The following is a 24,336-nucleotide window of genomic DNA, read 5'->3' on the forward strand; positions in this document are numbered from 1 at the left end:
CCTCTCTCTCTGCCCCTCCCCTGCTCACACTCTCTCTCTCCTTCAAAAATAAACAAACATCAAAAAAAAAAAAAAAAGAAAAAAAGTAACTAATAAAAGGGGTGCCTGGGTGGCATAGTCAGTTAAGCATTTGACTCGATCTCGGCTCAGGTCATGATCTCACAGTTCGGGAGTTCGAGCCTCACACAGGGCTCTGCGGATAGCACAGAACCTGCTTGGGATTCTGTCTCTCCTTCCCTCTGCCCCGCTCCCACTTGTGCTCTCAAAATAAATAAAACTGAAAAATTAAAAAAAAAAAAAGTAAGAATTCTTTTCTGTAGAGAATTTAGAAAGCAATGACATTTTTTTGACAGCATGAGAGAGCACGCTGCACATACAAAACTGGAGGAGGAACAGAGGGATAGAGAGAATCTTAAGCAGGCTCCATACTCAGTGTGGAGCCTGACAAGGGGCTGGATCCCATGACTTTGGGACCATGACCTGAGCTGAAATCAAGAGCTGGACACTCAAATGACTGAGCCACCCAAGCGCCTATTGAAAGTACTGAAATTTTAAGATATCTCTGCTTACTTTACCTTAGTAAGTACTTTAAAACTACTGTAGTATAATTCTAAACCTGCTATTACCTCAGCCTCGGAGAGTTCTTTGTCACCATTTGGCTTGGTATACTTCTCCTGCATGAAGGGAATCCAGGAAATTTTACATTTTTTAATGAAGGGGGTCACATCTACAGTGCCCAAGGCATAACCACATATGCCATCTTCGTCTTCTAGGACAAAACAGTAATCCAGGCTAAGGGAAAGCAGCCCTCCTACTAACCTGCTCAGAAGAAAAGAGGGTAGAATGAGTTTTTAACCCCAAATTTTAGACTTCAGTGACGTTAAGGCCTTAACGTACTTGAATGGAAACCTACAGAAACTACATTCGGTGTAGGAAAAAAACCAAAAAATACACACATGTAAATATTCACATTTAATTGTAACTAAAGTGGAATTTCTAGAAAACTTTATTTCTAGTCATCACCTCCCCTTAACCTGATAAACGTGGCTATGAAATGTTACTCCCAAATCCAACAAATCCAAACACTTCATCACATACTTGTCTCCAATAAGGTCAGGCTGACTTTGAAAAGGTAAACCCACTCCATCGTCATACATTTCTCTGCAAATCTTGTACACGGAAGCCTGAAAATATAATCTAGTTAAGCAACACATCAAGAAAAATCGCAACAGAAATTAACAATAGGACTCAGTGAGTCAGACTGGGCTTCTAGGACAGAGTAACAAAATGCCTGGCCTGTCATAAATATCCCCTCTGCTTTAATATTTATTCATTGAATCATACTTGTAAAATCAGTAGAAAACAGCACAGTATAGTACACACAGAGAATTGTTTCAAAGGAGATGGTTTTAGGCAGTTAAGAAGTAGATTCAAAATGCTGCAAACTATGCTGCTGAGCCTCTCAGTTTTGTATACATCCAAAAATTTTTAAACGTGTTAATGGTCTTTAAACAGGCTTGCTGTTTCCTGTAGCTGACTGTCAACAGCCGGTAGATACTTCACAACTGGGAATTATAAAATACTAATATATTAGAGAAAATCAGCCAAGGACCATACCACTTGGACACACCCTAATACCTTTCAGCTGATTTTCATAAAAGAGGACTTAAGGGACTTAGCTCAAAATGTTTGAGTCTAACCTCCTTATTAGATTCTCCCTTAAATATTAACCCTCACTTGTTCAATGTTTCAGTTAACTTTCTCCACCTAAAGCTCCTATTTGAAAGTACCGAACAGATTCTCTTAACAAGGGAGTTCAAAGGAAACTTGTGAGCACCATAACCATATACCAAGTTGGTAGGTAGACAATTACCTCATCTTTAGGAAAATATGGTCTGATAGTATAAACTTTGGAGGTAGGAGTCAGTGGGGGTGGTTGAAAAAAGAGATCATTTGCCCCATCAATTGGCAGCAAACGCTGTGGGAAGAAACAAAAGGAGATGGATTAGTGTCGGGAAGAGATCCATTTCTTTAAATGGGTGTGCACTGCAGATTACCAACTTAACATTAACTGGCTACTGCAGGCAGACCTAAAGAAGAGGGGTGTACTATGCTTTACTAAAATAAACACCTCTTTGCTGGGGGAAGGGGGTGCTTCTGAATAGAAATTACCCAAACGGAGTTACATAGCTTTAGTGGCATATTAATGGGGATTTAAACTTATAGTAAAAAAATAAATAAAAAATAAAAAATCTATTCCAGTATCACAAATCTACTTTTTTTAAACCAATCTCATATAGACCATCTCTGTACTAAAAGATGGCAGAACAGAATGTCAGGAGGAGAGGTTTGGTCTGAAGAGGGTTATCTGTCCAGGAGACGCTTTATCCCCAAAGCAATGCGCTTCAGTTTGCTGTGCGCAGCAGAGCACCTGTTGGGGGGAGAAAAGTAGAGCACCTGAAAAGTCCATGAACAAATTCCAATCCAAAAAAGTTTCTTATTTTGTTCAAATTTTCATTAACAGACTGTTCTTTCAAATACAAGTTTTATTTGTAAAATAATCGGGAAAGTATCCAAAAGCCCTTTCACCATTCACTTGCATAATTATTCATCCTTTTTGCTCATGGAGTTTCCACTGGCAGACAAGCATGCGCGCATTGTGCATTGCGGGCGCAGATTAAAATGGTGTGCGACCTGCAAAGAAACAATGTGAAGTGTATACCTAGAGCCGCTGCGCTTCGCAGGCGCGGGGGGAATTGGCAGCATCTCCTTCAGAAATTACTGTGAAAGAGGAGGAAAATTTGATTTAAAATCCAGCTATGTAACTAAATTGAATTTGGGACTAGAAAGCCTTCGGCAGACCAATCCTTCCAGCCATCTGATGCGCAACATAAGGTTTCTCATAAAACAAAGAAAATGTCAATTCAGTTGTGAATTCATATTGATACCTGGAACTCTCCTGCTAGACCACCTCTAAAGGCCCAGGGTTCTTGGTCTCCAATTAAGAACTGTGCTGAAGAATGACTACGACACCCTGTTGAGATCAGATCCAAGCGGAGAACGTTACGAGAAAGGGGATTTCCTGGGGTCTCAAACGTCCAACAAACTAACACACACTTTGTGGAAATAACTCTCTAACAATAATAATCCAGGGTTTCAGGACAAGGCTGTGATAATAGTTTTTTTAAATTTGTGATAGAATTTCAACACTGATGTTTTTTCCTTTGATTCATGAATAATCACTTTAAGAGTTCTACTCTTTAATTATTGGAAGAAAAGTCAGTCTCAAGTTTGTCTGGGTCAAATTTGTAATATTCCCTAGATACAGCTATAAAAATCAAGCCAGCTGTTTGCTCTGTAGTAAAATCACAGTAATTATGAAAGTGAAATGAATGAGACAGATAATGAGACATTTTATTATCACAGCCCATGAAGGAATTAAACCTGTCTGAAGTCACATTTTACATTATGAGGAAGGGTACAGGAAGGGAAAAAGGGGAAGGGGAGGATTAATCTTGTCAGAAAACTAAGGTCAACAGAATAAACAAAAGAAATTGTTCGGTAAGTTGACATCAAAACACAATGAAAACTTTATTTTTTCTAACAAGGACGATCCAATTTAGACTTGGCTAATAGTAACGGTAGTCGGACAAATTCTGAGCACTAAGGAGTCGACTGATGCTCCTAATTTATCCACAGCTAAGACATACTTTTCTTAAAAGTATGGTAGTATCTGGCTCCTCTGATTGACGATTATAATTTTTGCAGTGCACTGAACACAGGCATGGAGTAACAGGGTTTGAGGTCCAGAAGTCAGCATTAAGATCACCACGTAACCAACTTCAGAGGCAATAAAGGAAGCTAACAAGAAATAGTTAAAAGCAAATATTTGGAGGCCAAATCAAAATCACCTGCCTAGTCTTCTGACAAGATAAAGCAGCGCAATATAGTTCTTTTCCATTGGAAGACAGCATTCTACCTCCTGTTCAAGTTAACAGTCTCATCAGTACAATATATAGTGTGCTAGTCAGACAGTCCCAAAGCAAACCAATTTTTTTGTTCACAATTCAGGCCCATTAAGAGATTATATCCAAGTTTGTCATTTTTTAGGGGTAGGGGTATTTTAAGAAAACATACATAATATGTAGATTTGAAAAATAAATATGAAATAGGGTCAAAATTTAGGCTAAGAGAACCTGCCCCATTCCATAGCTCAGTGTAAATTTACACTGCAGGAAAAAACTATACTCTCAAACTTTAAGATCAGCCAATTTCCCCTACCCCCCACTTTGAGACTACAACATAACTAGCACTTCCAACTATTACAATAGAAAGCTGCATGTACGAAGAGCTGTATAAATGAAAACATGGTTAATGCCTCAGTCGCTGCGCAAACGTGACTTCAGTTCATGCCTACTGCCCTTAAAACTGAGCTACCTCACAGATAGACCTTTCAATTTAAACTAATTAATCATGACGCGCTGTGAACATCTGCCGCTGTCCATCCAATAGTAGTAGACACTTGTGCTGAGGATTCTCCCATCTGTACACAATGGGGAAGAAGATAATAGAAGTCGTTAGTAATCAAAAGTACTGCATAGCCACATTCTTTAAAGGACTGAATGCCAGCTGGACTGGAGAGAGGAGGAAAACAAAGGGCTCTAAGCAGTAACTCCCTGGTATCACTACAGATCCATGAAAATACTCTACTTGTCGTGAGCTTTTTGTGAAGCTATGTGCATGCCAAGATAATTATTTAAAATTTCTAAGATGCTCTGAACTTGAGATGTATAATAGCTACCTACACAATTTGGGAAAACTGCTCCTATAATTGTACAGTACAGAAGTAAAATCTGAGAGTAAACAAATACTGTACATAATCAAAAGTTAAATTTTTAATAATTCTTGAATTACAAGAGGAGTATCGAATGTTTTAAATGATACTTTCCCAAGCCCAAGAAACCAGATTTCAGGTGGGAAACTTAAGATTTAAATCCCTGTGAGAAATTATAACCCCTTGGCCAGAAGCCTGAAAAGCAAATGCTGTCATCCAATAACCAATGTAGAGGTATTTCCTGAGCCTAAAGGCAGGTATCTATCACAGAAAAGAGGTGTCTTGGAGCCTTTTAACAATAGGTCAAAATTCTCTCTTCTAGGGGTGCCTGGATGGCTCAGTCAGTTAAGGGTCCAACTCTTGGTTTCAGCTCAGGTCATGATCTCACGGTTCATGAGTTCGAGCCCTGCACATTGGGCTGTGTGCTGACAGTGCAGAGTCTGCTTAGGATTTTCTCTCTCCCTCTCTCTCTGTCTCCTGTCCTTGTGCACACAAGCGCATACATGCTTGCTCTCAAAATAAATTAAACGTAAAAAAAATTCTTCTATCTGTTGGGCTATACATATATATACAGAAACCCAAAGTTCTATATTTTCAAATTAACAGAGACTCTACATTTGGCTGATAATTAGCTGTGTCCCAGGAAAGCTATCATTAATATTTAAGAGTCCAAAAGTATGTAGGCAGAAAGTGAGAAATCTCACTGTTACTACTCCTTAATCTCAGCTCACAGTATTTCACATATCTATTTCACAAACAAGACCAGGTAACCCATCACAGTGTTTGTGACTACTATGAAAACTATGACATGTCAGTCAGCCTTGCTGCCTGCTGTGTGCTGTATGTACATCCATTACATATTCCTTATAGCTGGATTGAAAACCTGGAAATGAAATGAGGTCCCTGGAGAAACTTGGCCATGCTGGTGCTTTTTACCAAGTTTGAGATTTTCCAAAAAAATCAATTTTCAAAAGAAACATACATAAGTTCATTTAATGAAGGAGTTTTTAAGGGATTGCAATTTTCATCCCCTGCTAAAACCAATTACTTGGTAGAGAAATAAAGAAAAAGCCATGTGAAATAATACCAAGTAGCACCAGAATAGCCTATCACTAAAGCTCGCATGCGCACAGGGCTGGGAGGATGGCTTCCTCTTGCCAGGCCCTTTAGGTCATTTCAGCAATTGTTCTGTTAAACACAGCATAACGTTATCAAGACCCAGCAAGCAGCAGAGAGCTTACACAGTCACAATTCATAGTGTCTCATCTCCAAATCGGATAAAAGTGGTATACAGGATTCCATCCAGGAAGCATTCAGTCAGAGCAAGTTAAAGTCAGTACTTTCTAACACATTTTCAAGATATTTATGTTGAATTAGCCCAAGGGAGAAAAATCAATGTGCTTGATGTATTTACTGAGACTTGCACCTCAAGTCAGCCAACAACGGCTGTACCTTTGAAAGAAATCTAAGCAAAGAATTTAAACACAGTTGGAATTTCACCAATTCCCTAAATATTTTTCTCCCTGTGGGATAATATTTTTTTTCTTCATTTTTAAGGGACAATATATCTGAGGAAAAGAGATTATTCCTGGTGTACCTACCTAACCACTGTACAAAAGACTTCACCATAGACATTATACTCTTGATATCCCAAACATAGGAGTACATGTCATAAAGGATTGTCCTGTTGGCACAATTGGAGAGTCGAGTGAACATTCCCATCACCAGTCCACACATCTCCTCAAACTTGGCTGCTCGTGACCGCCATTCTTCAATCTATTGAGGATCAATAAAAATATGACTCAAAAACTGCAAGCATAACAAAATAAACTGCTTATATTTTCAGGTCCCTGCAATTTATCCTAAACATTAAAGGATCACTGGGCTTAAACTCTTTATTTTATTTATTTATTTTTTAAAATTTACATCCAAATTAGGTAGCATATAGTGAAACAATTATTTCAGGAGTAGATTCCTTAATGCTCCTTACCCATTTAGCCCATCCCCCCCCCCACAACCCCTCCAGTATCCCTCAGTTTGTCCTCCATATTTATGAGTCTCTTCTGTTTTGCCCCCCTCCCTGCTTTTATATTATTTTTGTTTCCCTTCCCTTATGTTCATCTGTTTTGTCTCTTAAAGTCCTCATGAGTGAAGTCATATGACTTTTGTCTTTCTCGGACTAATTTCACTTAGCATAATACCCTCCAGTTCTATCCACATAGTTGCAAATGTGGGCTTAAACTCTTTAGACAAGCAATAACAGTCTGTGTCTCCCCAAACTGACAAGTATTTCTGAAATAATCAACTGTGCCTTTCCTTCATTTTTCACTATAAGGTCAAACTATGGAACTCTATGTACTGGAATCCAAAACCACTTTCAAAGCATATTCTAAGATGTGGTCAATTTTCTGCTAGTTACCAATATATTCATTTAAGATGTCGTTTATCATCAGCATGGGGATGCACCCAGGCTAGAGAAGCAGATATAAATCAAGCATACTCACTTTTTCAGAGTCTTTTCCTTTGCAATTGACACTGACAACACTGCTATTTGCTCGAAGCCACTGGAATTCCCGTAACATTTGCGCTCCTTTGGGTCCATGCTCATAAGGAAGGTAGAACAGGTCAGCAAGCAACTGCAAATCCTCCAAAGTCACTGGTTCCACAGTATACAGAGGCTTTTCATTGGGACCTGGCACAAACTGTTCCTTGTTTGTCTGTTCATCAGTCTGCATAGGGGCAATATCACTAATGCAATCTTCCTGCATAGACATCTCTGGGGATTTTGATTCAGCTATGCTCTCTTTATCTGTGTCCATTGGTTTCAATTCCTCAGCCATTTTAGCTTCAACAATTTCAGTGAGTATTTGATTGTCATTCTTGTGGTCTGTTTCTTCTTGTTTTTCTACTACCATGTCCATGGGTTCCTCATCTGGCTGTTTCTTTTCTTCTTCCTTGGTCAGAGCTGTAGGTTCACCACTCAAGGCTGCTCCCTGGCTCATAATGGGCTCCTGATAAACTGTTGTGACTACAGTTGTGGCATTTAAAGAGGGTGCTGCAACTAAGGGAGTCCCATCAACTACACTTGCTTTAGCTCCACTGTGTGCAACTTGCCTACCTACAAAAACAAATTGCCACAAAGATAATCAGAATTAGAAACAGTACAAATCAGATCTAGAGAAATGTTTTCTTATTGTATCTCTAACCTCAATTTGAGATTCCAAATATTAAGCCCTGAGAAAAGTGCAATCCCTCTAAACCCCAGGGAGGTAGGGAGGGAAGAGAAGAGGAAAGAAACAAATGATAAACATCCCCTAAATATGCCAACATGTATTATCTTCTCTTCTGAAGATCTAGATCTAAAAATAATTATTCCAAAAAAAACATTTTTAAAACAAATTAGCATTGCATCATGATAAAACTACCTCAGACCAAAAGTTAAGATTTTAAAAACCTTATTTCTCTAGATCCCTTCCCAAATTTTACTTTGTTTTGCGGGCCTATGGTAGGAACATCAAAATGTTCTTTACTTTACGATTCAACCATGTGACCCAAACCCCCTTACAACAAAGGGCCAAACTCACTGCTATACTGATGAGGTACACCAAACTCCTGCAACCACTCTGTTAAAGCTAACTTTAGAGCCATCTGTGGACTATAGAGCACATCAGTTTCAATATCTTCATCACTGCCTTCATTTTCTAACTTTATCTGGATCGATACAGTACTGTCTTCACTGTCAGCTGCAAAAAAAAAAAAAAAAAAAAAAAAACAGAAACACAAAAAACAGTTTTGATTACAAAAGCCTCCTGACACGTGAGAGGAACAAATGCAAAACACCAGTTGTTACAGTACAACTAGAGAAACAAGGAACAGGAACATGAACAAACCTTAAACATAAAAACGCAAACACAACCAAGACCCTTAACTGAACCACTTCACCTATAAGTCATCTAAATGCATTGCTAAATGTAGGGGCACCTGGGTGGCTCGGTTGGTTAAGGGTCTAGACTTCGGCTCAGGTCATCATCTCATGGTTCCTGAGTTCAAGCCCTACATCAGGCTCTGCATTGACACTGTGGAGCCTACTTGGGATATTCTCTCTCTCCCTCTCTCTCTCTCTCTCTGCCCCTCTGACATCACATGCTCCCTCTCTGAAAATAAATACCCCCCCCCAAAAATTGTAAATACATTGCTTAATGTGAAATCGCAAATGAAATACAAAACACTAATTTCAGGGGCTTCTGGGTGGCTCAGATGGTTGAGGATCTGACTCAATTTCAGCTCCAATCATGATCCCAGGGTCGTGGGATCAAGCCCAGCCTCAGGCTTTGCACTGAGCATGGAGTCTGCTTAAGATGCATCATTCTCTCTCTCTCCCTCTGCCCCTCTCCCCCATTTGCACTCTCTCTAAAAAAAATCAAATAAATAAATTTTGAAAATAAAAAATTTTTAAAGCCACTAATTTTAGAATCACTGGAAAAGTCAGTCATAAATGTTCAGAGTGCCAATCGTTGGGACTGTGAAGTTAAAGGCATATGATTTCCATAAAGATAACATTCCCTACCCTTGAGGGGCTTATAAATTAATGGGAAAATCATTACGAAAACATACAAGCAAATTAGTAAGTATATTGAGGGGGAAAGAGAAAAACCAATAGAGAACCCACATATTAAGCACAGATAATAAATAAGCACATAATGAAACTCTAAACCAGCATAGTGTTAGAGAAAATGAAGTCTGAACTCTGGCTTAGTATCCAAAACCTTCTACTCTTAGCTTTCCTTCATATTCCCTGCACATGGCCCAGTCTGGCTACCACTCCTTAATGTGCTTCATGCTCTGCCTTAAAAGCGGTAGGAGGTAGATGCCATGTACCCAGAGGGAACTGAGACTATATTTTGTTGTTTTTTTTTTTTTAATTCAAGGGGGTGGTCCACAATGATTGAGCCTTAAAGGGAGGCATTAATCCAATAAACAGAACTGGAAGGAGTACAGAACTGAGAAAGAGAACACAACTATATGACTACATACCATACCCGAGCACCATGATGTGACATTCCCATAGCCCCAAACGAGGCCAAATTCAGTAACTTCAACTTTTCAATGTCCAGTGCTTTTACCTCTTGTCCACCAACCCTTTCATGCCCGGCACCTCTACTCATACTGTGATACTCGTAAGTATACCTCTCCTCTAGGAAATGGTTTCTTAGCACTTTTGCTTAGCAGAAATAAGCATTCCCTCCTCTGTGTTCCCACAGCACTTTGTAAACAATTTCCTCAGCATTTATCAAACAACAGCACAGTCGCCTATATGCTTTATCCAAAACCAGACCATGTTCTTCAAAAGCGGGGACTACTTTATTCTTTGCATCTTTAGTGCCAGGAAGGTGCACTTGCCAAATCTTACTAAGTGTTTAAATATAATGAATAAACAACTAGCCAGCATTCTTACTTAGAAACTCAACTGGGAATTTTTCATGAATAAAAAATCAGTAAGCCAATGTCTAAAATGACAACACAGAATATGTTCCATTAATATAAGCTGAAATCTAAATGATATATGAAGTAATTCAGGTAACAGCTAGTGATCTAAAATACCCCATTTAATAAAAACCACCAGAAAACATAAATTGAATGGGAATAATTCCAGGAATAACAGGAACACTAAAAAACTAGTGCTCCGATTTCAAAGTCACATTTTAAAAGTAAAGAACTGGCGGGGGAGAGAAAAGCAAAGAACTGAGGCCAAGAAGTTATTAAGTAGTTTGTCCAAAGCCACTCAGCCCTCTGATCCTCTGATCCCTCCTTCTCTCACATATACACCTCACTCATAGGACTAAACAACATACTTCAAAAAATCTCTTAAATTATGATGACAAACCTGCACTTGACAATAGCTCTAGTTAACCCCAGGTCTCCCTGCAAGGTCAAGGATTAAGCAGTCTACTTACTCATCACTACATCTTTTCTCACTCCATTCATGTTTGATTTGTACCAGGTGGCAAGGGTGTGGATAGCAACATAGTTGGCTTCAAATTCACAATTTGGATTAGTAAGGACTCCTTTTAACCGTGGGATGAGTTCTGTGGATCTTCCTTTGTATGGGCCCAGAAATAGTCTCTTCTGATCATAATCATTAGCATGAATGTTATCCCAGATTACTGGAGCTCTCTTAATAATCTTAGAAACCTCTTCAATAGACTCCACTGGAATTTCTTTAGAAACAACTTTCGGACCTAGAAATAATGACAACCATTTGTTAAAAGACCCTCAAACATGATTCTTCAAAATATACTGAATTCAATTTTTTATTGTATTTTGTTATTTATGTACTTTCTGACAATTTTTCTTTTCAAAGTAACACAGCAACATGTCTTTTTGAGTGTTCAGTTTTACCCAACCCCTCCCCAATATTTCCTCAGGTCAGATTTCTAGGAATGGAATTAGTAGTAAAAAGATATGAATATTTAAGGTTTGGGCAGGCTTCCTCAAACTGATATGTTATAAGGAACAAATTGTTGGGGTGCCCGAGGGGCTCAGTTAGTTAAGCATCCAACTTTGACTCAGGTCATGATCTCAAGGTTCAGGAGTTCCAGCCCCACACTGGACTCTGTGCTGACAGCTGAGAGCCTGGAGTCTGCTTCAGATTCTGTCTCTGTCTCTCTCTCTCTCTCTCTGTCCCTCCCCTGCTCACCTCTGTCTGTGTCTCAAAAATAAATAAACAAAAAAAAAATTTCATGTAAACAATTTCTTTTTCCATTATAATACAGCTCGTTGATTAATAACTGTCAATTCGGCAGGATAGCTTTCATTTTATAAAACACTCTCCCCCTATGGCTGAGATCAATACTTTTTAGCCCAGTTCCCTACACATCTATTATTTATCAGCAACTGATACTCAGATTCACTGCAAAATCCTTAAAGATGTTTTTTATACTAAATGAAGAATGTATACTTCATAAAAGGGAATTTTAACAACAAAGTTTTCTGGTTAAAGTTGTTTTCAAAAAGTATCCAATTAACCAGAAAAACCAATTTCTAAGTTCTAGTTAACTAAAGTTTTACTGTATAAATCTTAAAGACTTACCTGTCCAAAGCACCTCAATTCCAGGGAGAAGCTTTTCACCCACAGTCCTTAAATAAGGAGACTGAGACACATTTGGGTAACAGAAAGTGCCACAATATTCTGAATGTAAAAAGGAAAATTAAGTAAAATAGTTAGGAGTGAAATGGTCACGAGTTTTTAAATGGGGGGAAAAAATGTCTACCAATTCTAAATTCTTTTCATACAAATGATAAAGAGCTTCCAAGTCGCATCTCAAAGGAATTAAACTCAAGTGGATAGTTCATTAAAGAATCAATTAAAAATAAAAATAAGAATCAATTCATAAAATCTGATACTCTTCCCCCAATAATACATATCAATCCTTATGATCCTACAGTCATTAGAAATACAAGTTTACTAAAGAAATAATTAGAATGTTTAGTATTTTCTACATACTTTGAATTGGCTACATTTCTCTTACAACTAGAGGCCAAACAAAATGAATTGACAATATCATAACAGACAAAATGCAGTATTATGTGCCATGTTATTAAGACTCAACTGCAACTAAATAGCAATTTGCAGCTTCTGCACTGCAAAGAAAACAATCAGCAAAACTAAAAGGGAACCAATGGAATGGGAAAAGATATTTGCAAATGACATATCAAATAAAGAGTTAGTACCCAAACTCTATAAAGAACTTAACAAACTCAACACCCAAAAAACAAACCCAGTGAAGAAGAAATGGGCAAAAGACATGAATAGACACTCTTCCAAAGAAGACACCCAGATAAACAGACACTTGAAAAAAATGCTCACCACCACTCATTATCAGGGAAACAGAAATCAAAACCACAATGAGACAGCACTTCACACCTGTCAGAATGGCTAAAATTAACTTAGGCAACAACAGATGTTGGTGAGGATGCGGAGAAAGAGGAACCCTTTTGCACTGCTGGTGGCAATGCAAACTGGTGCAGCCACTCTGGAATACAGTATGGAGGTTCCCCCCAAAATTAAAAATATAACTACCCTACAACTCAGCAATTACACTACTAGGTATTTATCCAAAGGATACAGATGTGCTGTTTTGAAGGGGTACATGCACCCCAATGTTTATAGCAGCGCTATTAACAACAGCCAAAGTATAGAAAGAGCCCAAATGTCCATCGACAGATGAATGGATAAAGTGGCATATATAAACATACATACATACAATGGAGTATCACTCGGCAATCAAAAATGAAATCTTACCATTTGCAACAACGTGGATGGAACTAGAGTATATTATGCTAAGCGATATTAGAGAAAAATACCGTATGACTTCACTCATATGTGGAATTTAAGATACGAAACAGATGAACATAAGGGAAGGGAAGCAAAAATAATATAACAACAGGGAGGGGGACAAAACATAAGAGATTCTTAAATACAGAGAACAAACTGAGGGTTGCTAGAGGCGTTGTAGGTAGGGGATGGGCTAAATGGGCAAGGGGCATTAAGGAAGACACTTGTTGGAATGAGTACTGGGTGTTTTATGTAGGGGATGAATCACTGGATTCTACTCCTGAAATCATTATTTGCACTATATGCTAACTAACTTGATGTAAATTAAAAAATAATAATAATAAAGCATAATTTTAAATTTAAAACAATAAGTAAACATTTAAGAAAACATTAAAAGATAACAAATAGTAATTTGCAATGAATTAAGTAATTCCCAATATAATCTTATTAAACATTATTTGAGTACTCCTGTTATATCAGACCTCTGAGATAAGGTTCGTGGCTCACAGGATTCTCAGACATATACACAAAGTTAAATAATTCAGACAAAATTTCTTAGAACAAATTTATTTATCTCTTCCTGAAAAAGAAGTCAAGGGGAAATTCCTTATAAGCCTAATTTTGAGGGAGGCAACTAAAAGAGGCTAATACATTATCAATGGAAGGAACCAGGGAGGCAAGGGGAGAGAGGAAAAGTGGGGCAGGGTGGGGGGTGGGGGGGCGTTATTTAGCAAGTTTTCTATGCTGAGTCCTGGAATTCCAGAAGAGCCCAGATGGAAGTAGGAGGAGTGAAAAAAGATACAGATATGCATAGGCAGAAAAAAGGAACAAGTAGGAGGAAATGAGAAGTGACTAAGTTAAAAGCAATGTAAATTTGTTTTCTAGTTTTACATTTGATAATACTATCCTTCCTTTAATCCTGAAAATTTAAAGTTCATACACTTCCAGTACTAAAAAATACATGAAATCTTTTGCCTGTTCAGTTGCCATTTATTAGTCCCTAAAATTTCTCAAGTGTAAGACCTTGAGAAATGTCTTCTAGAAAAAGAATTCCTACTTTTATACACCAAAGGGAGAGGGGACAACACAATAAAGGCCATATATAGTTCTTTGAAAATGATGTATTTCAAGAAGTCTAGTTAAATATAAATCTATTATATACAATACCTGTGGGACAGAAGAGGAAAGTTTCTGGCTCTCCTAGGTATTGATAAATTTCATTTGTAATGGAGACCTGGGCATGAGCAAAAGAACTGAATACCTCTTTGTCTGCTGCGCACATATTATGGTCAATATCATCAAAAAGCAAGGCAAATGACCTGCACCCAAACTGAGAAACCTAGGAAAAGCAGGGGGGGGAAAAAGATGATTTAGCAGCTCTTTTTAAGTAAATAAACGCCTGGCTGGATCAGTCCGTAAAACATGCAACTCTTGATCTCAGGGTCATGACTTCAAGCTCCACACTGGGCACAGAGCTTACATAAAAAATAGGATTAAAAATATTAATGTAGACACTTAATAGCTCTATCTAAAAGTCAAACATTTTTCTTAGTAGAATGTTCAAAGCCACACCAATTTTTTTTACATTTTCTATGTTAAACAGCTAGACAAGTTGGAACCCATTTTTCATTTGAGTTTGAATGCAGTATGCTCCAACAAAGCTTCAACGATATGGCCTATCCCTACCTCCCTGGCTGCTGATTATAGAAGACCAGACAGACAGAAAAACAGAAATGGTAAGTGAACTCAAGAGATGAAAAACCTAGGCTTGTTCTAGTCCCAAAGACACACTGATCCTAATTAATCTCTGCACATAAACCTAACTAGTCCATGAATCAGAAGGAACACAGTATTTGATCAGATAGGGAGATAACCTCTTAAAAAGCATATTCATGGAAATTAAACCTCCTTATTAAATTTTTTACCATCTTAATGCCATCAATAATATAAACCTTTGCCTAAAGAAACACGCAAACATATACATGTATTATGTATCAGCAAATTTACTTTACCAGAAAAAATGTGCGGCTTTTATGTGAAGCAGAATTTGATTCCAATCAGGCTTACCAATAGCTTACTTGTTTACCTAGTCTGTTTTCCTTCTGATCTTTGGAAACCAGTCAACCATATGGAGACTGGATTATACTTCTTGTCCATATTAACATATTACATGTAAAGGCACTTACATCTAACAGGTAACACCCTGTTTCTATTAACCTCAATCACAAATTCAGTCAAGTACCCAATAATATACAGAGCTTCTCAAAATGCGATTCTGGACAACCTGAATTTTTTTAAATTTTTTTTCTTTCTTTGAGAAAGAAAGGGAAAGAGCGATATCACATGCACAGGGGAGGGACGGAGGGAAAGAGAAAGAGAGAATCTTAAGAAGGATTAGGCCAACTGCGGAGCCTGACTCAGGGCTCAATCTCACAACTGTGAGATCATGACCTCAGGCACCCAGGCACCCCTGGACAACCTGAATTCTGAAGTAAGTCCCCACTCCCAAGTCTGTATTTCCACCCCAAGTCAGTTTAAGAATCTCTGGAAATGAACCCTATTAGCAACTTTTTAAGCATCACTTCTAAGCATTTCTTCTATAGCAGTTCTTATGCAAACCAAAGTCTGAGAAGCACTGCTACCTCCAGTAAAGCTCTCTTGACTCATGTTAGAAAATACTCTCTACCAAAAGCATGAAGGTAAAAAAAATTGTACAGAAGCAAAGAAGTATAAATTTGGTGTCCTTTTAACATCATTAAAAGCAACTCAGAAAACTTTGTTTCCGGTATACTGAATCAGGGGGAAATAATGAAAAAGTAAAGCTACCTGGTCCAGTTTGCGTTTCAATGTAGATACTTCCTTGGGGTTAGAAAAGGTAATATCCAATCCAGGTGAGATAGCATAGATGAACTCTATCTCATATTCTCGTGCAGCAGAGATGAGTGTCATAAGTTGCTCTGAAGAAGAGAGTCCACGTTTTTAGAATGCAGCACAGAAAACTAAAAGAACCTTCACTTTTCAACTAAAGACAAGAGGTCATTTTCTCCAATTTACAATAGGTCAAGAAAGGAAAAATCCCTGAAATTTTACATGATGGTCATGTCCAACGTGATAAGTCATACAAAATGCCACAAACCTCATGTGGCTTAATGTCACCCTAAAATCAATAAAGCATTCTTTCATTGCCATTTCTCAAAAATATTGAATTAAGCATTACTTCTCTTACTGAACATAAGCCATCTTTATTTCCTACATTGTTTGAGATGTATGGTTTTCATTTTTTGCAGTCTCTGAACTGAAATTCTTATATAAAAAAAATCTACATATAACTACTTTATAATTTGGAAGAAAAGAAAAATGTGTTCTTAACAACCAGGGTTAAGTGACAGCCTTAACAATCCTTGTCTTTATAACTACAGAAAATACTCATTACAAATCTGAAGTTTTAAAAATGTGACAATTTTCCTAAGTAAAACTAAATTCTATTCTATACACCAGCAGACCTATCTTTACATAACTTTCAGTGGTATCTCAAGATAGTCATTTGACTATATTTTGATTATTGATCACATAAAATTTCATTACCAGCACCCAAAAAATAATTAGGTTGAACACACACTTAAATTATATAGAATGGTAAACAAAAACACTAGATGGAGATAGGATACATTTTAATTGCTTCTTTGTAATTTAAGAAAACTTTCTGCTTTCAGTGTTTTGGCTGCACTCTATAACCAAGTTATCTTATTAGCTACGTATGTGTACCATTTTAATTCCAAGTATGAAATGTTTCCCCGTTTGTAAGTCCCCAAAGAAAAGCACCACTTGTCTAATTTATAAGGAGGTTCTGTTATGTCCTACTCTATTTACTATGTATTTACTATGTATTTATGTATTTAACTTAACATTAAGAACACACATAACAAGGATAGTTTATGATGGCTTTTCACTTCAGTATAAGCCTAGACTAGGGTGAGGCCTTTATTTTAAATAAAGACAAAACCAAGTAATCAAGTGATCAAGACCAAGCCATTCTTGAGTCTGAAGCAAAAGGACCAGTAATACTGATCCTGTTTTTACTTAAAATTTTGGTATCTTGCTCATGGATTTTTTTTTTTTTTTGCATTAATCTTGGTTTAAAAATTGCATAAGATACTATTTATCTTCATCACTGATTTTTTTTGGGAGTCCCTTACTTAAACTTTGTACCCAAGGCGGCACCTCACTTGCCCTGCCCCAGGCCTAGTCCTGCTTTAGTACCTCTTTGTTCAATGGCCCACTGTTTAGACCACTGACAGAAGTTAAACGGTATAATTTGATTACAGAACAGGTGGGAGTCAGACTGCCATAACCATGAATCACACCATGGCCGGCCAACATTAGTACTTCTTTCAATCTACACTAACTCACACAGAATTTACCAGATAATAAAAATGGAAACGACCTACAAAGAGAAAACGAAATATTTAATAAAATTCTTATAATGTACATTACAGCTCTTTTCTTCCCATATTCTGAATTTATGGATTAAAAAGAAAAAGATTACCAGCTTCTTCCACTGAATACATCTCTCGCCAAAACATCCTATGTTTGTAGTCATCTTTTGGGGCATACAAGTATGTATTTAATTCCCATTTCTGGAGCCTTAAGGGGAAATAAAATTACATATGTATAAATAGGCAACATGTAAAGGCTGTAAATCCCAAATTTTTCCTTTCCTTGGAGCATCTCCATCTCTTAAAAAGCTAGTAATATTCTGGGACAACAGCTTTTAACCTTTTTGTAATCTAGCGGAATTGTAAAAAATTAAATATTATAAGGAATGCCAACAAATTAAAGTCTTAAATAAAAACAATAGCTCTGAATGACACAGATAAAGCCCAAAACCTATTCAGCTTCCCCAGAAACTTTGAAAACCCCTGGCCTAGGTGAAGGAAAGGTAAAAGACCAAGGTCAAATAACTTCTGCAACTGAGAAATCATCAAAATTCATATGGCCTATTCAGTGTTAGTTTATCTTCAAATAAAAGGAAATATTGATGGTTTAAGACTACTTCACAAAGTAAAAAATTTACCTTCTAAAGAGTTCTTTTCTCTGTTCCATAACCCAAGGTCTTCCATAAAATCCTAGATTCAAAGTAAGAATGAAATTATTTTCAAGTTTCAAAATGTGGTAAACAATTTATTGACAAAAGCAGATTACAAAACATACAATATAATCCCATTCTGAAAAAAAGTGTGTACCATATATCCAAAGGGTATTTAGTAAAATATTAAGATGTCTTTGGGAAAAAAAAAACTCATTAAGGTGTCTCTGGATAGTGATATTATAAAATGACTTTTATTCCCCTTTTATTTAGGTAAATTTTCTTATGTTTCTACCATTAACACTTATTACTTATGCAATATTTTAAAAAAAATTTTTTTAATGTTTATTTTTGAGAGAGACAGAACATGAGCAGAGGAGGGGCACAGAGAGAGGGAGACAGGCATCCCAAAACCTAACTTTAAAAAAACTTTTAAAAAATAAACTCCACACCCAATGCCATGCTGGAACTTAGGATCCAGAGATCAAGAGTTAGATGCTCCGACTGGGCCAGCCAGGTACCCCTAAACCTAACTTTCTTTTTTTTTTTTTCTTTAATGTTTATTTTTGAGAGACAGAGGCAGAGAGAAAGGGAGACTGAGGATCCCAAGCAGGTTCCAGGCTCCGAGCTGTCAGCACAGAGCCTGCACTGGGCTCAAACTCACCAACCAAACCCTGAGATCATGACCTGAGCAGACTGAGCTACCCAGGTACCCCTAAACCTAACTTTTTAAAAGATCTCAATCTTACAATAGAGGAAGGGGAAGCAAAGTAATCCCAAACCACTAATAATAACAACCACTACTTGAGAGAGGAATTGAATTGCCTTTAGAGTGGGAGATTAAAAAAAAAAGTAGGGAAAAAAACAGGAACAGAATTAGGAAAGAATCTGATTGAACCAATTTTATGATCGCCTTATTTTTTTTTTAAGTTCCTGATACAATAAAAGGGACCAAAAATGCCTTAAACTAAATTCACAGCAAACTCAACAGTGGAACTGGCCCAAAAAGGAAACTCTTGAGGAGTCTCAACTCCAGAGCAAAGGTTTGAACAACTGGAAATGCAAGAATATGACTTGCTCCACTGTCCCAGAAGGGAGGTAAATCACTAGTAGTGCATAATGCAGGAAACAAACCAGCAGAGGAATGACTTCAGTCCTGATATAAGCACCAAACTGGTACTTGCAGCTCCACTGTGTGTGAATCAGACCTTATAGTTTGCCTAACCTTTATTTTCCACCTGTCTCGGTCTAATCACCTGCAAGAGAGAAGGACAGGGGCGCCTGGGTGGCTCAGGTCATGATCTCGCGGTCTGTGAGTTCGAGCCCCGTGTCAGGCTCTCTGCTGACAGCTCAGAGCCTGGAGCTGCTTCGGATTCTGTGTCTCCCTCTCTCTCTGCCCCTCCCCTGCTCATGCTCTGTCTCTCTCTGTCTCAAAAATAAATAAACATTTTTAAAAAATTAAAAAAAAAAAAAAAAGAGAGAGAGAGGAGGACAGCCCCTCAGGAATACCATGAAGATGGTTAACATATTATGAACATAAAATGCTATTCTCTCTCACACACACACACGCAGAAAAAATACACACACAGTCTACTTAAGACTACCTAAAACTGACATTTCTGTAACGTATTAAACTCCAGTCTCTAGACACGATGGTTACTCTGCACAACAAACATGGACAAAGACAACAAAACAAAAATTCATTGCATACTATGTATGAAACTGTAGCACTTTCCATCAATAATTCAGTTACCTTCTTACAAGTAACTTAGGGGCACTTGGATGGCTTAGTGGGTTAAGCGTCAGACTCTGACTCTGGCTCAGGTCATGATCTCCTGGTTCGAGGTTTCAAACCACCCTGTGCTGACAGCTCAGAGCCTGAAGCCTGCTTCAGATTGTGTGTCTCCTCCTCTCTCTGCCCCTCCCCCGCATGTATAAACATTTAAAGAATTAAAAAAAATTTTTTTAAACATTAGGTAAATTTTATACGTCTTTACAGCTTTCCTACAACATTTAGCATTATCATTTTTCTCTCCAAGGAATAGGCATTAAACACTCCTTTAGAATTGCTTCAATATATAAAAGAAACATTTTTATCTTCAGAAGCCCTAACTTTACTCTGAGTCAGGTTCATGGTTTTGGTTAACTGGCACCACAAAGAGGAAGCAGTGCTATTATGCAAGTTACAACCAACAAAGATTTGTGAGGGAAAGAACATTTTTAAAAAGGAATCCTGCCAATCCCTACGTTATTTCCTTTCTTCATTCATTTTAGGAATACCAACTTAGGAGTACTTAAAAAAAAATCAGGTGCTCAGTCACCAAAAAAATACAGAGAGATATGGAGGGAGGAGGGACAATAGATAACAGACAACTCTATTCTCTGAGTAGTTCCCTTTCAATACTATTCTGAAAAAACAAACCAACTTAAACCACAAGCTTTTCTCCATAATTACTGAAGATGTAATAGACAAAATTTCTTTAGCCTCACTCTCGTCTAGCTCTAAAATTTCTGTATCCTCCAGCACTCTTCAACCCTCCACCCAAAGATCCCTGATGATAAAATAGACTTTTTCTAGAATCTCCATGCACGCAAACAAGCCCAAATAAATACACCAACAGATTAAGTCACACAGAGCAATCATGTTTCCACAAACATGGACTCCAAATACATAAGTAGCTTTCCATTCTGTCTTCCCCCCAAATTCTACAAGACCTTTAACTCTGCAGAACTGTTTCACTCCTTACTGTAGCTACATAGTAGTCTGTTTTCTCCTCCAATTAAGCTTTATCTAAAATACCACAACCACGACCCATCCTTCAAATAAACACTCTTTGTAGGCTGACAATACTAGAAAAGCTGAAGCTCTCAACGTATAGGGAAACCTTTCTACTTCTCCATACCTTTTTGGTCTTTTGTAACAACTAATTCTTATACAGTGTTACTCCCATGCATCCCATTACATATAGGAAAGAACTAATAAGGCAAACAACTATGAAACTCTAAGTAGGCCAAAAGACTTCAGAAAATTAAAATACATGCTGTACTCAAGGAAACAGCAATAAGGCAACTGACTCATGCTTCCATAGAATACTTGGTCGAATATTCACTATATTCATAAACTGCGATACAATCTTCAGGTCATTTTCCCCAACGACAAAAATAAATAATCAAATTAAATAATTAAATAAATCCTGCATTCTTTTTAAATGGGAAGTGAGAAAGTCAAAAAAACATTTTAAACCTCTTCTGCAGCTCCTAAATTAAAATTCTGTACCCCTGATACTATCTAAGTCAAAGCTTCATCTCCTAGAGCCAAAGCACAGCAGCTGGCAAAGGACAATTTTCTAGGCTGCAAAAGAATCTTCAAAGGGTGGGGGGCAGGGACTACAAAAAAAAAAAAAAAATCTAAGCAAAGGGGAATTTGTAAAATCAGCTCCACTGTGCTTCTCTTCGCTCCCAGAATACAACAAGCACATCCGTGTGGATTTATTTTTTCCCCCCACGGGTGAGGACAGCGGGACTATACACGTTTTTCCATTTGAACATAGACCACCCTACGGAACAAGATCCCAAGGTACAAAGACTTGTAACTCAGAGCCTAACACTAGGCTCCTTACTACCGCCTCCGCAGGAGCCAGGCCTGGCTCCAGCCCAAGGCGGGTGGGGTCAGGCATGTTAATAGCCAGAGGGGAATTCAACGCTGGATAACAACGTGAGAGAAGACTTGCCCACCATCTCGCCTCTCCCCTCTCCAAAACAGGATCAAGTTTCAGGGCCCAAAGAGTGACACCTTTTTAGAGCCTCCTAAAGTATCCCCCACACGAGCAGAGAATGTTACTGGGACGGAACGGGAAGGAGGACGTTCTCGCCCAGCCCGCGCCACAGCGCTCACCTTCCACTACGCCACATAGGAACCTCCGAGCTCCTCCTGCAGCCCCAGCCACCGCTGCTCCCCCGGCCCCGGCTGGGTTGTCTTCTCCGGGGGCCGGAGCTGCTGGCGGCTCCAACGATGCCCCCGCGGAAGCAGCAGGGTTGGAGTTCAGCTCGCTCTCCCGCTCCTCCAGCGCCGCCTGGCTCTCCTTCTGCACCATCCTCCTGCCCCCGGCCGCCGCCACCTCTGCAGGTCCTCCTCGGCCTCCGTCCGTTGGGCCGCCGGCCCGGAGCCCTGGAAAGGGCCTCGGCTCCAAGCGCGCGCCCTTCGTGCTCCTTCCCCTCCCCCTCTGCCCTTCCCCCTCCCTTCCGCAGGGACCCGAATGCCCGGATGAGAAGGGCGGCGGCACCGGCGCGAGCCCTTTGTCAGCCGCTGCCTCAGCCTAAGCTGGGGAGCCGGAAGCCCAAGCGGAGGGCGAGGCCGCGACCTCTCGTTCTCTGGAGGCAGATAGCCAAACCTCCTTTTCTTGGTCGCAGTTAGCTTCTGCTGCTTCCCGATAATCTTAGCTCTTCCGCTGTTCCCCCTCAAAGCCCCTAGGTCTCCACCACCGCTGCTTCTACCGCCCGCTTCCTGTTTATCCGCACTGCGCCTGCGCCGGAGACCGGCTCAGACCGGTCCCCTCAGCCCGACTCCCCCGCCTTCTTTTGGGCCAGCCTATTGCGCTTCATTCGATAGGGGGAAATAGAACAGAGGAGAAGCGAAAAGCGGAAGATAATGAGGACGATGGAATGTACCATTTGTGCTCACCACCCTCTAGGACAAGGCAGGCGCCCTGGAACGGACCATTACCCCTTCTGAAGAAGGGGAGTATGGGAGGAGGCTGCAACCGGTTGAGGCAATGGGGAAGGGGGATGAAAAAGAGGTGTTTACTCTTTCAATGCGCAAGCGCGGGAACGAAGCCTCTAGTTCTTAAAGAGATACGAAGAAACTGACCTATTTTCTATTGAGATTCTTCTAATAGGTTGGCTCATTACATCACCCTGACCCAGGATCGGTTCTGTGAAGATAACATTCCAAGGAGCTCAGCTCACCCCTCTGCCTTGAATCATTTTCCCCAACCCCCAGCTTGGCGCTAATCCCTTTAAAAATTAAGTCTTTTGTTCATTCCTTCGTTCAGCAGACACTAATTGAGCTTGCCACTTGCTGGGCTCTTGGGTCACTATGAGCTCACAGTATGGCGATGGAGACAAGCAAGTACATACACAATGCCCGCACGGTGTGCCCAAATGTTACGGGACCCCAGAGGACGGACTGACTTAATCCTCCTTTGGAGAGAGGTGGCAGCCATGGTTTCGCTTTTTGAGCTGGAACGTAAAGGATGAGTAGGAGCTAGAGTAGGGGAGAAGCAAAGAAAGAGAGCACTCCAGGCTTATGGAACAGAGTACAAGTGTAGCAAGGGTTGAAAAGGCCTGGCATCTTTGGGAATGGAGAATGTGAACTGTGTTTAAGGGAGAACTGAGATCCCTTGGGCCTTAGCATAAATACCATTTCCTTAAGGAATCCTTCCCTGAGCCCTAGATGGGCTTAGGTCCTCTTGCTGTTGTTTGTGCTCAGAGTTCCCTGTAGCCCTGTCAGTAGGCGCTGTTTACATTTACGTCGGTTGAGAGATCTGTCTCAGCTTGCGAAGTGTGTGAAATGAGCAGCTCACGCTCATTCTGATCATTAAGACTTACTTAGTATCGTCCATTTTACATTTTGGTCTCACATTCAACTCTTTCAGCGGTAGCCCAACTTAGCTCTCATAGTCCCTCTTCTTTTTAGTCCTAGAGCATTGAGAAGGGGGTTACAGGCAAACATTTTCTTAGATATCTTTGGAGGATCTGGAGTTATCATTCCAGCTGACCCCAGCCCTTGGTCTCATGACACTTTCCCCTTTGCCTCATGCGGTGGCAACTGCTATCAAGTCAGCAGCCACAGTTTCATCTACTGTTCTGACTCTGGGGTCCACGGCCCAGGCAAGATCCACTTTCCAGATCTGCACCTCTCAAACTTGAAGGGAAGCTCTTGCTACACACCTCTACCCTCTAGTACCTACAACAGGAACCAGAGGTTCGTAGGCCTATGGTAAATACCTCTGGAATGAATGAGATACATTCATTCGTTTTAAATTCTCAGTTTAAATTCTGGTTAGAGAAACACACAATAGC

General features: G+C 39.3%; 1 protein-coding gene across 2 annotated transcripts in view; it reads right to left on the reverse strand.

Moving 5' to 3' along the window:
• OGA (O-GlcNAcase) overlaps positions 1–23,286 on the reverse strand; it is a 28,308-nt gene extending 5,022 nt beyond the window's left edge. The window contains exons 1-15 of one of the 2 annotated variants that reach the window (XM_049645592.1): positions 23,123–23,286; positions 22,151–22,423; positions 18,244–18,295; positions 17,716–17,813; positions 15,996–16,126; positions 14,337–14,508; positions 11,925–12,023; positions 10,789–11,073; positions 8,419–8,577; positions 7,339–7,952; positions 6,436–6,610; positions 2,949–3,034; positions 1,874–1,978; positions 1,099–1,184; positions 627–819 (exon numbers count right to left, since the gene is read on the reverse strand). In XM_049645592.1, coding sequence (XP_049501549.1) covers positions 627–819; positions 1,099–1,184; positions 1,874–1,978; positions 2,949–3,034; positions 6,436–6,610; positions 7,339–7,952; positions 8,419–8,577; positions 10,789–11,073; positions 11,925–12,023; positions 14,337–14,508; positions 15,996–16,126; positions 17,716–17,813; positions 18,244–18,295; positions 22,151–22,349 — 2,454 coding nt within the window. In that variant the 5' untranslated portion in view covers positions 22,350–22,423; positions 23,123–23,286. Of the gene's footprint in view, positions 1–626; positions 820–1,098; positions 1,185–1,873; positions 1,979–2,948; positions 3,035–6,435; positions 6,611–7,338; positions 7,953–8,418; positions 8,578–10,788; positions 11,074–11,924; positions 12,024–14,336; positions 14,509–15,995; positions 16,127–17,715; positions 17,814–18,243; positions 18,296–22,150; positions 22,808–23,122 lie in introns of those variants that run through there. The other variant, XM_049645593.1, reaches the window with a different exon arrangement.
• Positions 23,287–24,336: the final 1,050 nt, after the last annotated feature.

This window comes from Panthera uncia, chromosome D2 (assembly GCF_023721935.1).
Source record: "Panthera uncia isolate 11264 chromosome D2, Puncia_PCG_1.0, whole genome shotgun sequence".
NCBI lineage: Eukaryota > Metazoa > Chordata > Mammalia > Carnivora > Felidae > Panthera > Panthera uncia.